Genomic DNA, 17,472 nt, shown 5'->3' with positions numbered 1-17,472 from the left:
AACGCATGACCGAGAGAAGTTTTAGGCCAATTATCATATAATTAACCAATTTAATAATTAATAAATATAATCATATTATATTCTTACTCTATAGTTTGATATCTCATATCTACTATAGTAATTTCTCCTCCACATGATATAAATGATATTTATATCTAAATTTCTCCAAAATAATGTATCTCATACATTTAGTCAATTATATCATATGTAATCAACCAGATCAATTATATCATATATAACCGAATCCCCTCTTGTCAATTTGAACATTTCAAACTGACCCAAACACTGATTCTCGACTTTATCCAAGCTACCGAGGGGACCTAATGGACCTGTGGCTCGAAGATCTAATGGTATGTGAATAGATGACTAAACTCTTTAGCCACGAAATCCACCATCTGTTAATTGTCGGGCATTCTACTAAAGACCAACAATTGAACTCATCTTACCACAGATATATTTCTGTGTCCATCGGATATAACCAATTATGAGTATGATGACCCTTCACAAATGCTCGTAAGTACAGCTGGACCAATTTACCGTTTTGCCCATGTAGTTACATCTCACTTCTTAAGTACCACTGATTCCTCTAATGAACAATACAACATAGTCCAACTATGTGTGAACACCTCTAGGACCAAGAGAAGGTGTGTGGCGCCGTATCGTTCAAGCCCTGGAATCAGCTCTTAAGGGAGCTATCTATCTACTTACCCCTGCTTCGGGGAAGGAGTGAATTCCATCTTGTGTAGCTGAGTTCCCAGCTCCCAAATCAGACGAATCCCCAAAATGGTAAGTTTGAATTGGCGACCTTGCCACTCGCACCCATATAAATCAAAGGTCCACCATCAATAGCAGGAGTTCCTAACTCATTCAGGATTGAGGTCATGTTACCTATGGTCATCATAGTGACATGAAGTCTTTGTCATGGTCAGATCTTATACAAACTCTTTGTATAAGACGCCCCGGCTCGCATGTCCCCTACATGAATGATCAGGTTCAGATCATCTGTGACAACTCACAACATTTGTGACCATTCCACAAAGCGGGCCGCATCCGTAGCATTACCAGGATAAGGTTTCCCTCCTATATTCATATACTACAGACCATTTTGGTTATCACTCAAGACATGATCCACTTGTATGTCACCACATAAATGCTTACATACTGATAACCAGAGATTTTATGTTTATTGGTTTGTGGTAAAGCAAATAAAACATACAACTAAGCAAAAAACAAGATGTGAAGTAAATATCATATATTATACAATACAAGCATTCGTACAAACTATATACAAACTACAAGACACGAGACTTTAGGGCATCAACCCCAACACTTATGCCTCAAAGTGTTCTTAAAATCCTTAAAAAAAAGGGGGCAATTTATCAATAATAACAACAACTTAGAATTGTTCGTCTAAAGGCATACCTTCAGTAATTATCTCATGGGTTATCATCTGCAGTTCATGGTACTGGGCCTCCACAGATTTGTCATCCGTCATCTGAAACATGAGATAACGGCCGATAGCATATTTATTCGACCCGGCCTCCTCGGTGTCGTACTTCTTTTGCAGGGCATCCCAGACCTCCTTCGTTGTTTTCATTATGTTATAGTAGTCATACAGATCATCAGTCAAACCGTGTAAAATAAAGTTCTTACATAGAAAATCTTTCTCCTCCCACCCTGCAACTTTCTTGACGATAAGAAAGAATAGCATCTTTTGCTTCCACCGTTTGAACCAGAATGGACGGTTGAGGTCAGATGTCATAACGTCGTTGTTACTTATGAGGGCCATTAGTGATATAGCAGAAACGTCTTAAAATTTTTGTCAACGGTAAGACCCTCAGACGAAGAACAGGACAACAGCAAACGATGGTCGAGCGAAGAACGGAACCTACAAAACAGAAGCTCGTTATAAGCTGAGTCACGGACCTCGCTCTCTTTAAGACGTTTCGCGGCTCTGCCCAAGTGTGTAATTAGGTTAGGAATATTGTCACGTCGTCCCTAGGATGAAACAACCCGAAAAGAAAACCGATCGAAACACACACGCGTGTGGGACATCCATCGAGCCCACATTGGTCTATCTTCTCACTCTTTTCAAAACATGGGTACCCCTTGGGAACGAAACCGAGTCCAAGATTGGAGTATGAAAGGGAGACTTTCTTTTCAAAAGTCTCCAATGTGGGATTCTCAACTAAAGGTTGGTTCCCTTTATTTTGAAATAATAACATTTTCACTTGATGCCATATTAGAAACAGAGAAGAATGAGAAAACAGAGATGAAAGAGAGAATACTTTTCTTGACTTTTTTTATTACTCTCACTCAAATATATATATACTGCCCATAACAGAAAAACTGAATAATAACAAATATTAACTAATTATCAAAATATTCCATATAGTCGAGCAGCTATATGAGCTAAGCTTGAAGAAGAAAAAGTTGCAGCAGAAGATGAAGATCTGGGAGAGCAATTTCTCTTCCCTTTTCTGTATATTTGATTTCGTATATTAAATATTTTCCCCACACTTAATACAGGGTAGTGATGTATAGATATATACATTTAGGTTTTAGAATAAGGACAAAAAATAACTAATGAATCTTCTGTATAGCTGGTAGAGAATAATTATATGGTAGAGGTTGTTAGGATAGCATACACATCAGCATCAGTGAGAGTATACACACCAGTGACGCTAGTGAGAGTATACAAACCAGCGATACCAGCGAGAGCATACACACCAACGACACCAGCGAGAGCATACACACCAGCGACGCCAACGATAGCATACACACCAGTGAGACTAGTGAGAGCATACACATTAGCTTCTACATGGCTCCTTGTCATCTGCTGACGAGGAAATTTGTTCTTCCTTGACATCCCCTTCAAGCGAGAGGCTAAGTCCTTTAATCCGACCTTGCTTCGAAGGTAGACAAATGTATCAAGGGGTAAAAGCTTAGTTAGGCAATCCACCAATTGTTCTTCTGAGGGTACATATCTAACATGAAGTTGATCTTAAAGGACAAGGTCACGGATGAAGTGCACATCTATTTCAATATGCTTAGTTCGTGCGTGAAAGACAGGGTTGGCAGCTAAGGCACCTGCACCCATGTTGTCACACCAGAGAACAGGTATACCCTTTGGAGAGAAACCAATCACGGTTAACATATTTTTTACCCAAATGATCTTGATTGCAGCATGAGCAATAGCTCGATACTCAGACTTAGTACTGGAACGAGCCACTGTCATTTGTTTCTTAGATGACCAAGAAATGAGAGTCGATCCAAGATAGAGGCAATAAGTAGCTGTAGATTTTCGATCATCAATACTTGAGGCCCAATCTGCATCAGAATAGGCTGTTAAATTGAGGTAAGTATCACAGTTGATGGTTAGGCCAAAATGGAGAGTCCCTGCAGGATATCTAAGCACACGTTTGACAACTGACCAATGAATATCAGTAGAAGCTTTGAGGAATTGGCTAAGTTTATTAACAATAAAGGCAATGTTCGGTCTTGTATTAGTGAGGTATTGAAGAGCACTAATTGTGCTACGATATAGAAATGGGTCATGGAGGGGTGTTCCAATGCTCAAGGACAGAGAGGTGCCAGGTACTGCAAGGGTTGGACAAGGTTTCATATGGTTGAGGTTTAGTTTAGAGAGAAGCTCAGTTATGTATTGAGCTTGATGCAGATGTAAGCCGGAGGGTGTATAAGAGATTTGGACACCAAGAAATTTGCTGAGCTGTCCTAGATCTTTGAGAGAGAACTGTGTATGCAATCGGGCAACAAGATGATCGATTTGAGTTAGATCACTGCCGGTGAGTATCAAATCATCTACATAAACTAGCAGCAGAATGATGGAGGATGAGGTACGCATATAATATAGAGAAGTGTCTAAGGAGCTTACTTTGAAATCGAGTTGACAAAGAGATGCTTTGAAGTCATCATTCCACGCACGAGGAGCCTGCTTGAGACCATAGAGAGCTCATTAAGCTTGCAAACGTAATGTGGGTAAGTTTTGCCTTCAAAGCCCAGGGGTTGAGACATGTAGACAATCTCCTTCAGCTTGCAATTGAGAAAGGCATTATTGAAGTCAATCTGGCGAAGTGGCCAGTGATGAGACACTGCCAAAGTAAGTACAATTCTAATAGTAGGCATCTTAACAACAAGACTGAATGTATCAAAATAGTCAAAGCCAGGGTGTTGATGAAACCCTTTGGCAACAAGACGTGCCTTATACCGTTGAACAAGGCCTTGAATATCACGTTTAATACGATAGACCCATTTGCAACCAACAACAGTTTGATCAGATGAAGGAGGTACCAGTGACCAGGTATTTGTACGTTGCAGTGCAGCAAGTTCTTCATTCATAGCTTCTTGCCACTGTGGAGCTGTAAGAGCCTGAGAGACTGAAGTTGGTTCACTCTGAGTAAGGTCTTTAATACATTCAGCAACCCAATCCTTGGGTTTGAAAATACCAGCCTTCCTCTGGTGATCATTGGATGAGTACCAATGAGGGGTTGAGTGGTAGGTTGTAGGGATTGCTGTGGAGGGGAGGGTAGAGGTGTTGTTAAGGGTGATACTGTAGAGGATTGAGAAGTAGTTAAGGGAGATAGTAATGGGCTAGGATGTGGGGAAAGTGAACTTGTGGCTGGTGTAGGAAAAGTGTGAGGAGATTGAGGTTGGATAGAGGGATTTGTTTCAGGTGAGGGTTGTGGAGAAGATGGATGGACAGGAGGTGAAGAGAACCATGTGGAGATTGATGGAGCTATATTTGTGGGAGAAGAAATTTGAAGGTTAGCAAAGCCTGTTTGGAATGGAAATTCGTCTTCATTAAATATGACATGGCGAGAGATGATGACCTTCCCATCCTCAGTAAGACATCTGTGACCTTTATGTATTGGGGAAGGGCCAAGATACACATTTGTTGCTGTGAAAGGTAAACTTATGGTGCTGGTATGGACGAAGGTGTGGATAGCACGCACACCCAAAAACTCTTAGAGATAACAGGTCGAATTTGCTTCCATGTACCACTTCTATGGGATTGTGACCCTGAAGGATATGAGAGGGAAGAGAGTTAATAAGATAAACAACAGTTTGAAAGGCATACCACCATAGGTGCAATAGCATCTTAGCCTGTGCTAAAAGAGTAAAACCGGTTTCAACAACATGGTGATGTTTACGTTCAGCTTGACCATTTTGTGCTAAAGTGTAGGGGCAGGAGACCCTTATTTGAATTCCAAGCTGATCACATAAATGTGCCACTGCTTTGTACTCAACCCCACCATCCATTTGCAACATGTGAATGGATTTGTTGAATTGATTAAGAACAAAGGCTTGAAAGTGTCTAAAGGCAATTGCAGTGTCACTTTTCTGTTTTAACGGATATAGCCAAGTAAATCGACTACAATCATCAACAAACAACATATAGTATCTATATCCATCTGCAGAAAGCATTGGGGCTGGCCCCCATAGATCAGTATGCACTAGTTCAAAAGGTGTGCTTACATGGGAAAGAGAGTCAGAAAAGGGTAAGGCATGAGACTTTCCAAACTGACAAGCTTCACAAAATGACTTCTCATTATCAGTAATTTGTAAGTTACATCCACTAATTACTTTTGACAAAACTTTAGGGGATGGATGGCCAAGTCGTCTGTGGAGAATCATTGTGGTTACTGTCCTGCTGGTTTGAAAAGCAGACTGACGTGAGAACTCTTTGGATGGAGTAGCCAAGCGAGCATCTGACAATCTTGAAGTAAGAGGTGCTTTATTTATAGACTGGTTGACATCCTCCAGCTGGTATAGCCCATCTTTAAGCTAGCCTTTCAGGATTGGTACTCCCGACTTCTTGTCCTTGACCACACAAAAGTCAGAATGAAATTCAACCACTATATTGTTGTCTTTGGTAAGTTTGGATACACTTACTAGGTTTTTAGCTATGGCAGGCACATAAAGAATATTTAATAATGACAGAACACCAGAACTAGAAGGTATATTTGTATGTCCATAGCGAGATATAGGAAGGGATTTACCATTTCTAACCACTACTTTGTTATTACCTGTGTAGGCAGATGAGGATTGGAGGAAGCTTGGATTGCTGGTGATGTGTGAGGACGCCCTACTATCTACATACCAGTTCGGGTCAGCAACTGACTCAAGTGAAGCTACAGCTGAATGAGTAAGAAGAACAGAGGTGTTCTGTTCTTAACTTCGATTTGGTGGGAGTTGAGTAGATTCAATACGGTTGTAAGTTTATCTGGGGTTGTTGAACTCTTTGTTGTATCTGAAGTAGCAAACATTAGTTGTATGCCCAAGTTTTCCACAAGTTTGGCAGGTTGGTCTAGTTGTGGATGCATTATTCCAACGACCATGGCCCCTATTGCGACCTCCTCTGCCCTTAAAATTTAGTGGTTGTGTATATCTAGAAGAGTTTCGAGGGGTGTGTATTGAAGGATTGGACTAATTATGCACAATGTTGGCTGAGGGTGGGCTGGGTGAGAGTGAGACATTAGCTATTCCGGTAATTCCTATCTTGACAGTAAGTTGATACTCAAGCTTTTTCTCATATGATAGTAGGTTAGATTGCAGATCAGACCAACGAGTTATTCCTTTGCTTTGGATTGCTACTACAACTGGGTTATACTCTTCATCAAGACCAGCTAGCACTTGTGAAGTTAGATCAGAGGAGGAGATGGGGGAACCTGCAAGGGCAAGACCATCAGCAAAACGTTTCATCATAGCAAGGTACTCACTCATTTTCAATGCGCCTTTGCGAGTTTGCTGAAACATTGTTTTGAGGTAATCTGTTTCATCTCTGGATTGGACTCCAACCAACTCTTGGATTGCTTCCCAGAGTTCTTTGAAAGTTTAAAAACCCATCACTTGTATTGCTATCTTCTGGTTCATTGAGTTATAAAGCCAATCCAAAAGGAGCTGATCCACTGCTATCCAGGCATCATAAGCTGGATTTGATTGCATTTCGACATCAGGGACTGAAACAGTGGTTGGATCTGCAGTAGAGCTTTCACCGGATTGACCACTTGTTGGAACTTGAATAAAACGATCTGAGCAAGGAGTTTTCCCAGTTAGATAATCTTCCAATCTGTAACTTCTTAGAATTGGCCATGCAAGATTCTGCCAAAGCAAAAAGTTCGACCTATCCATTTTGATGGATGTCACTTAGTTGAGAAGTTGATTTAGGGGAGGACCTGTGATGATTCCACTGCTGGTAGCTCTAGAAAAAATAGGTGAGAAAAAGTTCCAACGACCATCCTTGATACAATGTCACTTCCTTGACACATATATCTAATACTATCAGATTCCTTTCACAAATTTATGTAACATAGGTAAATCAAATTGGGCATATCGCGAGCATCTTTATGAATATCCAACGACCATCATTTGAAAATATCCAACAATGTTTTTTTTTCAATAAAAAGAAAATAAAAATGCCCTTCTTTTATCTTTTTATTTTTACAAATATTTAAAAAATATCCAACAATTATCATTGGAGATTTTAAACTTGGGAATGAATGGCTTTGAATATTTCCATTTATTGCTCCATTGAAGTGCATTTTTGGCTTCCGTCCATTCCTATTATTATTGTCGTTATCATTCATTATTTGTCTTCCTTTCTTTTCTTTACTTTTTTTCGTTTTTATTTATTTATTTTTCTTGTAAGTGGGTAGATGTATATATGAAATTTGTATTAATTCTACCCACCTTCCATTTCTAGTATTGCGATGTTTATTTATTTCTTTCTTTTTTGCTATCTTTTCCTTTGAATGGGTAGATAGATATGTAAGATCCTTAAGACACATTTGCAATATTTATAAATTTACATTTTTTAAATATGATCTTTGAAGGAGATTGTTGGACAAAAGTTTTCTTCCATTGTCATTATTTTTAAATTAGGGACAGTTGTAAATATAGCAATAAGATCAAAAGTATTAGTAAATATAACATAATGTAAAAAAATTACAAATATGGCAAAATTTAGATAGTCTATCGGTGATAGACCATATTGTTGGTAGAAGTTTATCAGTGATAGACTATACCGCTGGTAAGAGTGTATCAATGGTAGAAATCTATTGCTGATAGACTTTGCTATATTTGCAATTTTTAAAAAAATAATGTTGTACACTTAATTATTATCCTTAAAATGCTACCAATTGCAATAACCCTTTAAATTATCGACAAAATTACATGTTTTATCTATTGTACATAAATACGTGTCCATATTGAATTTGAAAAAACAAAAATTGATGCTCAAATAATACGACTTCTTTATAATCTTTTGATCAAATATGCCCAGCATGGTCGAATTGAATCATATGATATTTTAACTCATCAAAAAGTTCATTAGTTCAAAATTGACAAATTAGCCCTAGATTCACACAGTACCACCCAAAAAAAAAAAAAAAAAAAAAAACTGTCAATAAAATAAAAAAATTATCCTTCATTTCAAATTTTCAAATGTTGAGAGAACTCATAAAACCACTGGAATATTATAAGTATATCAATGATATATCTATACATATATCAAACCACTTTCAAGATGTTAATAATATATGATCAACAATATATCATATATCAGTCACTATATTAGCAGTATATAATATATCAAAAAAATTTCAACTTTATCAATAGTATGTCGACAATATATCAAATATTAATAATGAGGACATTTGGGACAATTTTATTTTATTAGGGGTGGTTTGAGCCTTATTTTTTCCCCATTTTTTTTGCAAAAACCAAAACTTGGTGCTATAAGCCTAATTACTATAATGTATTTTGCACTTTTTGCAATGAGCCTAATAATAATCCAACATATGTTGATGAAAGAGCTCTTTTAAAGAAATATCAAGGATGCTTACATAAACATACCTTAGACTCTAAAGAAAGGAAAGATCGATTAATATCTTGCTCGAGTGTTTTGTGAATTTTGTTTTGCTACAAGAGAGATACAAGTTGAAAGTAGAAATAGATGTTGTGAGTGAAATTGGAGACATGATGAAATTGGTCGAAAACTAGAAAAAGAGTACAAGATGAAAGTGAAGCTAAGCTCAAGTAAGTTTAGGACCAAGTAATTTTTGTATTATATATCTAATCCCTAACTTGTGCAAGAGAAGAACTCTAGGTCATTCTTCCAATAAATTAAATACGTTATAATAACACTGCACGAGGTAGCTAGAACTTAAACTTTAAGTTTTAACTACTTTAGGTTGGGTATGACTTTGGCTTTTGGCCCATAACAAAAAGAAAAAGTAGTTTCAAGAGAAAAAATGTAGAACTTGTCTCACATTTGAAGATTTGGACTTGGCAAGTGGGTATATATATAAATGCTTGCAAGGGAGCTTCCAAAGTGTGGTGGTGGTTAGGGGTGTTCAAATAACCCGACAACTCGAACAATCCGGACTACCCAACCCATGTAAGGGTTGGGTTGGGTTAGTTTTGTTCCTGGGTTGAGTTGGGTTGAATTTTCTATTTTTATTGGGTCGGGTTGGGTTGTGGGTTGGTTAAAAAAAATTGGGTTGACCCAACCCAACCCGAATATGTATATATATATATATATTCCTCCTTGTTTAAAGTTTGATTACTTTGTATTGATTAATTTGTGAATTTTTAATATTTTTCTTTTAAAATTGCTATGATATTTGTCTTTATTTAAGGTTTACAATAAATATCATAGATATTTGGTATTTAACATATTAATTTTATGAGATTTTAGTTATTAGTCATGTGTTGTATATAAATTTACATATTTTTATTAAAAATAAAAAATAAATAAAAAAGTTATAACCCAATGACCCAACCCAACCCAACCTGAATTTTAAGGGTTGGGTTGGAAACTCTATTTGGGTTGCCAATCAAACCAACCCAAAATTTTGAGTTGGTCCAAAAAATACCCTCAACTCAACCCATGTGACCCCTATTTGGGTTACCACACACATGCTGCAACCTGTTCGATTAGATGGGTGGTTTAGGTTCAGGTAATTGCACTTGTGCGAAATAAAATAGGTTTTTACTACCTATTCTTTTTAATTTTATCAAAAGATCACAGTTTATAACTGATAAACATTTTTATTTACCAAAATAAATGTATCAAAATTAATTCTAGATTTAAAAACGTCATTTCTTCTTCTTCTTAAAAAAAGTTTTTTGAGCAGCTTGGGGGAGACACAGAAAAACCTAGCTTTTCAGATGTTCTGATCTTCTCGATTTTCAGCTACCATTAATGTTTCTGAGCTAATATTTCTATTGATTCCAATCCGTTCTCCGACGAGAAGACGTTAGAGTCCAAGTGTTGTATGAACCTTGGGTAGCAACTGACTTCTTGCGATATAGCACCAAGGTCGCACTGTTCTTACTTTCAAGGCAGTGAGTTTATCCACAATACAACAATTTTCATTTGGAATAACACTCTATTCTACACGATTTTCTCCCTCTTGAACTTTAGTATTAGAGTCTTTTTTTTTTTCTTCATTTTACCGTTCATTTTGTCTTTTCAAATTATAAATTTACCATTGAAATAAATGAAAATCCAATAAAAAGTTTTCGGGCTAGATTTTGAGTTGTAGAGTAGAACATAAAGAAAAGAGATAGTAATCCAACAATGGAGATACCAATAAAAAAGAAGGTCATGTGAGAAACGCTGTGCATAAGAAAGACAAAACAATTATTATTATTTGTTTTTCTCCTCCGGGGGGACCGAAGACGGTTCCACGTGTTGGAGAAAAAAAGGATGCAGAGCGCACGTTTATAATCAGCAAGAAGCCGACACATCGTTGAGTATGACTTGATTTGTTTTTTGCCGTTAAGAGATAACGAAACCGACGTGTCGGTTTTTTGGAAAAGTGGGGAATATGAAAGTGGGTGTAACAAAAAAATACCGACCACACCAACATAACTGTTGTGGGCTGAGTTACCAAAATTCTTCCGGAATAATTCTCGCTTTCGCTTCGTCTACCACTGTTCGTGTAGGTGCTTTTCTCTAGAGTGGAACATTCTCCTATTGACGCATTTTTACATCTCATAGTTTCGACAGATCGCTTAATCTCGTTTATCTTCTTAGTCACTTAGAGAGCAAAACTCAATTCTCTTCCAACTTTGATCTTTATAAATTATTTTAAAAAATACAATGAACTGTCATAAATCTATCAATTTAGCCTCTTAATTAAGATTTAACTATTTAAAAACCGACAATGCATTAATTCTAATTGTCTATTTTTTTAAACTAATATTTAGAGAAATCTACAAACATACGAGAATTGATACATAGATGATTCTCAAAATGTGATTATAACATAGGGTAAAATTGTTACAAATGATAAGTTCCACATGATATTTTCCAAATGAAGTCCTAAAAATGGGTAAACGAGGTTTAAATTGACATAATTATTAGTTGAAAATTTTAATTGATAGAAACATGTAAATTTAAAAGTATAAATTGATATTTTTCTTTAGTAAGTAAGGTTTTGGTCACAAATTTCTACCAACTCACTAAACATCGACTATTTAAATTTCTCGTCAGTAAATTTTACATCGATCACTAATAATAAGAGAACATATAATTGAAAGATGTTAAAAACATAAGGAAATTTGAATTCTTTAATATTTTGATAGAAGATATGTAATGTCTTAATTAGTTGAGTTATGTTCATATTCATCTTTATTCTAAGTTTAGAGTTAATGATATTTTCATGATTTTGATATTATGATAAATGTAATATTTGATATTAAAAAATTATATAATTGTCATTTTAAATGTGTAATAAGTTTAATTCCCACCCTTCATAATCTATTTACTTGTATCAAAAGTTAATTAAATTAATTAGATGTAACTAATTTGACAAAATAATTAAGGTAAAATACACACATCAAAATTAATATATTTGTAGGGAATTAGAGAGATAGAGGACTCCATTTGATCCCTATTATTTATGTTCTAAAAGAGTTTTCTTCAATTGTGTATGTTTTAGCATAAGATGAGAAACGATTTTCATTTATATGTATTAATGTGAAGTGAGTATTCCATTCTATAACGTTAAACCTATTATATTTCATGTTTATATAAAGAGATCGAGAGAGATTTTATATATTCAATATAATATTATTATGTTTATATAAAATGAATCGTGTTATTCATATATGATTATCGTTCAATTTTCTAACAACAATAGAGAACCAAACAATGATAAAATATTTGTTAATTAAAGTAGTCATAAATATAGTTATTTCTTCTCTAGTTTTTTAGAAAGAAAAAAACTTATATAAACAATAAAACTCAATTTTCCTTTGATCAAGTACAATAAGTTGGACATGCCAAGCAAGAGCGGAATGAAACCAAAAATAAGAACTAAAACTAGAAATACGAATAGTATGGCTACTAAAGTATGGGCCACTTCTTATATATTGGATTTCTAGTAATAAAATTCGCTCATATGTTCAACTTGTTAAAGTCGTTGAATAATCCTTCAAATCAAACAATCTTCACTCATGACTCCATAATGTCAACTCAATTATGTTCTCACAATCTTCCCAATCAAATTCGCTCTTTATTTTTGGTGGTGTTAGAATCAATCCCTCCGCCATACCAGCAATTATCGCCGGCATATTAAACACCTCATCCTCATCCCAAAAGAAATTTGGTACCACCTTCTCATCCGCTGTTAAAGAACACAATAACGACTGTGACGATGGAGGTGATAACGGAGACAAAGATGTCAATATATCACTTGACGTAAAAGCCTTCGCCGTCTCAATTGCCATCGTCCGAATATCATGTATGGTTGACGACGACATAACTCGTGGAAAGGAGTAAGCCAAATTGGGAAAATTGAGTGATGCGGACTCACCTTTAATGGCTAAGGCAACGACATCATACGCCACCGCCGCCGTTTTCGGGTTGCAAAAAGTTCCGACCCAAAGGCTGGATTTTTTGTTAGGTCGTCGGAGCTCACTAACCCATTTACCATTTCTTTGGCGAACGCCTTTGAAAATCGGGTGGCGGGTCTCTTGAAATTTTTGCCGACCAGCCCTCCGCTTCACCACCGCAGGTGGCGAAAGATGATCATTGGTTGAACTAGAAGATGAAGAAGACATTAGATAGAGAATAAATGTGGATGCCCTAAATGACATTTGCAACAACGGAGCTGTATGATATTATATGCATGATTGTTAGACACAATCTTTTAATTATTTTATTTTATTTCCTAAAGGGGAAAAGAAAGATATAATGTTAAACACGTGGTCAAAATCTTGGCCCACATTTTATATTCCACATGCAGAAATAAACTTCCATATGTGTATTTTTATTTTTATAATTATTTGTTGAACTATTCCACAACATGATTGCACTGGTTCAAAGAAATAAAGCAGTAAAAGAATATATCATTGGACATCGAAATAAGCAACAAATTCAAATGTAAATATAATATTAATAATACACATTTTTAATATATATATTTAGAAAGTATAAATTTTTTATTTACTAATTCAAATGTTTTTTTCTTTTTTATTTATATTAATTTTCTCCGATGTTTTCATCAAAGTGGGACTTCAATATTTTCTTTAATATCGAAAACTCAAACTTTGTTGTAAACCAAATTATATATTTTTGCCCAAGTTATAAGAAAAAGAGAAAGATTTTGAATATACCTCAGGTCTTCAAACTTTTATCACTCAAGAATTTAAATTTAAATTTTGATCTTGCATCTTTATGTCTCCATCTCTCAAGTCGAGTTCAATCTCTGACAGATTTCATGAAATATCATTTACAATCATTCGTTTTTAAATTTTTGTTAGAAGATTTTTCAATTTTTAAATTTTTAGTACGTTCAATTTTAGCTCTCCAATTTTCAACAAAGGAGTTTACATCAAGACTCTATTATTTGAAAGTGGCAAATTTGGCCATGGTAGAAATTAAATGAAAAATAAAATTTGGATAATGCAGGGCCTCTTTTTTTTTTTTCTCTCTCTCTCTTTTTTTAGTTCAAATAATGATTCCAAAAGTAATGATTAAACACTTTTAAAATCATAATTAATGTCTTATCTACAAAGTTAGGTTCAGATTGACAACATTATTTTTCAATAGCTTTATTGTTTTATTTTTATTTATTTATCTATTTTAAAGAAAAATTAATAAATGTAGAGTTCCATAAATTATTCAACTAATTCTACTGGAAAATAAACTAGTCGTTCATATATATTCTATAATTTAGAATACAAAATTTAGGGTAGAATCTAAATTAAAACTGTAATGAAAATTATTAAAAGGCCAAAAATTGAATATATATATATATATAGGGCCAATATCGGAATTTTGAAAGAATGAGGATTATATATAAAAAAAATTATTAAATATACTTTCCGAATCTTTAAAAAAAATATATAGATAAATAAGGTTGATTTTGCTTTTTAAAATATTCGTTGTTTTTTTCCTTAATATATAGTGTAAGTCAAACTTCTAACTTCGAAGTTAATAGTATAAGTTTTATGTCAGTTGAACTATGTTGTTTTAGCTAAAAATAATCGTTGTTACAGTCCATAATGGTGGATCCAGAAATTTAGTTGACGGGGTGCTTTATAATCGAAAGACTATTAAGGAAGGAAAATCTGAAAAAATAAATGTAAAGAGTGGAGTTTAAACCTAGATTTGGAAAGAGTTAAGAATCATATTTACCATTAGAATAGACGACTAGCTATTAGTACTGGTATTATGTTCGTTTTTACATGTATATTATATAAAGAGCATAAAATTGAGGGGAACTTGAGTCCCCTTAGACCTATACTAAATCCGCCTGAGTGTTTTCTAATATTTCTTCAATTATGTAATAAAAAATAATTTATTTAGTCAATAAAAAGACAATAAAGATAGAAAAAAGTGTTTTGTCATTTTAATTACATTAAAAAAATATATATATCATGTAGAACGCAGGTTAATATTTTTCAAAAGTGAAAAAGTACCTGTAAATACTTTTGAAAAATAAAAATCAAGAAAAAGTATTAGTTTAAAAAAAAAATTATCAAGAAATCTTTTCAAAAGTACATGTAAAATAGCACTCGTTCAAAAGGGTATAATCAGTCCACGTGTTTTTTTCTCGAGTCAAAAAGTCTTTTTTTTTTCTCTCTCATAATTTCTTGACTTTTTTTATTTATAATATTTTTGTTTTTTGAAAAATCAAAAAGTCTTTTCTCTTTGCTTCATTGTGGTGTTTCTTATTATCTTTGAATTACTCTTATTTAATGTTAACCTAAAAAGTGAATCGACAGTTTTATTATATCACCGAAAAATTAACAAAAATGTGATGATAAATACAAACAAAATTTTATTTATGTAAATTAAATATTAATAATAAAAAATGGAAGCTGAACACTAACGCAATCTGGAGGCCTAATGAACGATCTAACAGTCCTGACTAGGTACTTTGTGATAATCTATGTCGGGTTCTTCTTATTAGTTTCAAGTTTATCAATAAATGCAACGAAGTCAAGATCCTTGAAGCCAGTACTATCTATCTCTAGCATGTTGTCTCTTAATCTTCAGCCTATTATTGTGGAGTCTGACTGCTTAGAGGTTGTTAATCTATTATCTGGAAATTCTAAGGATCTTACTAAAGTATCCTTTTTCATCTAGGAGGCAAAGTCTTATGTGTAAGATTTGGACGATGTTTCTTTTGTCCATACCCGTAGTTGAAATAATGATCTGGCTTACTCTTTGGCTTCAAAGGCGTTGGAGGAGCACGCTTCTTTTCTTCTTTTTTTTCTCCTTACCCTATGTGGTTCGAGTTTTAGTTTTTTGTTTCTTCTGATGTGATCTTTTAGTTGGTTTGTTGGATGTTTCCTAAAAAAAAAAAAAAAAACGAATATAACCCTAAACTTGTTAGGATTGTATCAATGTTGACTCTAAATTTTCAATAGTTTTTAATTGTATCCTAAACTTAAAACAAGTGCTACACATTGTACTCTTGATTCAATTTTTGCTAATTCACATGTTAATTTTAACATAAAATAATATAAAATCTTCTTAAACCCATTAATTTTAATGAAATAATGTTTTGTACAAAAATAAATTTGACCTAGACATAAATTAACTATTAAATAACGTTGTCAAATTCTATAAATTTCAATTAGAGATAATTAATGTGTCGAATGCTATTTTAGAATTTTTCTCTTGAGTTTTATCCAATATATATCTTACATTTGCTTGAATTCATTAAACACATAATAGAAATATTCTTTATGGAGATAACTTAATAGGGGATTAAAATTACAAAACTTTTTAAATTTGAGATTTATATTACAACATTTATCTATGTTTAAAATGTAATTTGATGAAATTGGAAGAAAATTGTTTTCTCTAAAAAATTTGAACTGGTCTATTATCTTTTTATATTCATAATTTTTTTAAAAAATGATTGTGAACATCAATATTTTATCGACGTTTTTGTCTAATATTTCCGGCTCGTGTATAAAATTTGGGAACTTCAGCCGCAAAGAACCTCAATCGAATTTGGGCCGTCGGCGGTTGTCCAAACGTCTAATCTGGCGGAGTTAGGCGGCCCATCTATGTATGTCGGCGAATATATCTTTTACATTGTTAGATACGCAAATATTTTCTCTATTTACTTAATTAATTGGTTAAAAATTACTTCTCTAAAGTCTATGTACTTTTAAGTTTAGTATGGTTTAGTCTTTAAATTTTAAAAAGTATCGATTTAGTATTTATACTTTAAAATATTCAACAATTTAGTCTCAATCATATAAATATCATTGATATTTAATGAAATTTCTTACCGATTGTGTTATGAGTGATTTTTAGACTAAAGGATAGAAGCAACATAGCAAAGAAGAGGAAGCTACCAGGTCAAGAAAACAATAGTAAACATACAAGCAATTGGACCAAGAAGATGAGACGAGTTTAAGGGAAATGGCTAGTTTGACTTTGAATCAAAGTATCCTAGTTGCCTTCAGCCTCAGCCAAGGATGAGGTCGAGGTCGACCATCTCCATTTAATAAATGGAGCGTACCACAACCTATTTGAGCCTTGAGAAGAAGATAAATTGGGTCAAAAGCTCAAACCAACCTCGACCTTAGTCGAGGATGAGGTCAAGGTCAAGCCTCTAAATTTGATGAAGAGGGCTTGCTAAGTACATGCTCTGACCTATACAACTCGAAAGTTAACCTAATATGGCTGGAAAACTTTGAAATGAATGTCCTAGGTCAAGATTTCACTATAAATACATCATTATGACTCCAGATGAAGTAAGTCCATTATATATTTAAATTCTCTACTTGTTAACAGTTATACTTTCTGACTTGAACATCGAAGCTTATGCGACAAACACCATATGGGTGTGTAAGTTTTCATATCTTGCGAGTCATGTTATTCTCCGAGTTACAAATTTACCGTTGTCATGTGAAGGTCGAGTGTGTTTTTCCTATTCAAATTTTGGCATTGACGGATTGTTTGATTGATTAAAA

The 17,472-nt window shown here is 34.1% G+C and overlaps 1 protein-coding gene and 1 pseudogene across 2 annotated transcripts; both read right to left on the bottom strand.

Annotated features, from left to right (window-relative positions):
- Nucleotides 1-6,447: 6,447 nt before the first annotated feature.
- On the bottom strand, nt 6,448-7,152 carry LOC150032814 (uncharacterized). Its single transcript, XM_090307031.1, has 2 exons — nt 6,871-7,152; nt 6,448-6,768 (listed from the first exon to the last, which is right to left on the bottom strand). The coding sequence occupies exons 1-2, from the start codon at nt 7,150-7,152 to the stop codon at nt 6,448-6,450; spliced, it is 603 nt and encodes a 200-aa protein (XP_090163157.1).
- A 5,104-nt stretch (nt 7,153-12,256) lies between these two features.
- Nucleotides 12,257-13,120, bottom strand: LOC120091964 (dehydration-responsive element-binding protein 1B pseudogene; annotated as a pseudogene). The gene has a single exon (XR_016524769.1). The product of XR_016524769.1 is annotated as a dehydration-responsive element-binding protein 1B pseudogene (transcript).
- Nucleotides 13,121-17,472: the final 4,352 nt, after the last annotated feature.

The sequence above is a fragment of the Benincasa hispida genome, chromosome 11, assembly GCF_027475165.1.
Source record: "Benincasa hispida cultivar pf3 chromosome 11, pf3_genome.v1.1, whole genome shotgun sequence".
Lineage (NCBI taxonomy): Eukaryota > Viridiplantae > Streptophyta > Magnoliopsida > Cucurbitales > Cucurbitaceae > Benincasa > Benincasa hispida.
Note: the sequence above shows the minus strand (reverse complement) of the source record. Positions and strands in the feature narration are given on the sequence as shown.

Coding starts and splice junctions, on each gene's coding strand:
- LOC150032814 (XM_090307031.1), bottom strand. CDS start 7,152: ATGGATAGGTCGAACTTTTTGCTTTGGCAGAATCTTGCATGGCCAATT. Junction 6,769..6,870: donor ACCAGAAGATAGCAATACAA/GTGATGGGTTTT, acceptor ACAATGTTTCAG/CAAACTCGCAAAGGCGCATT.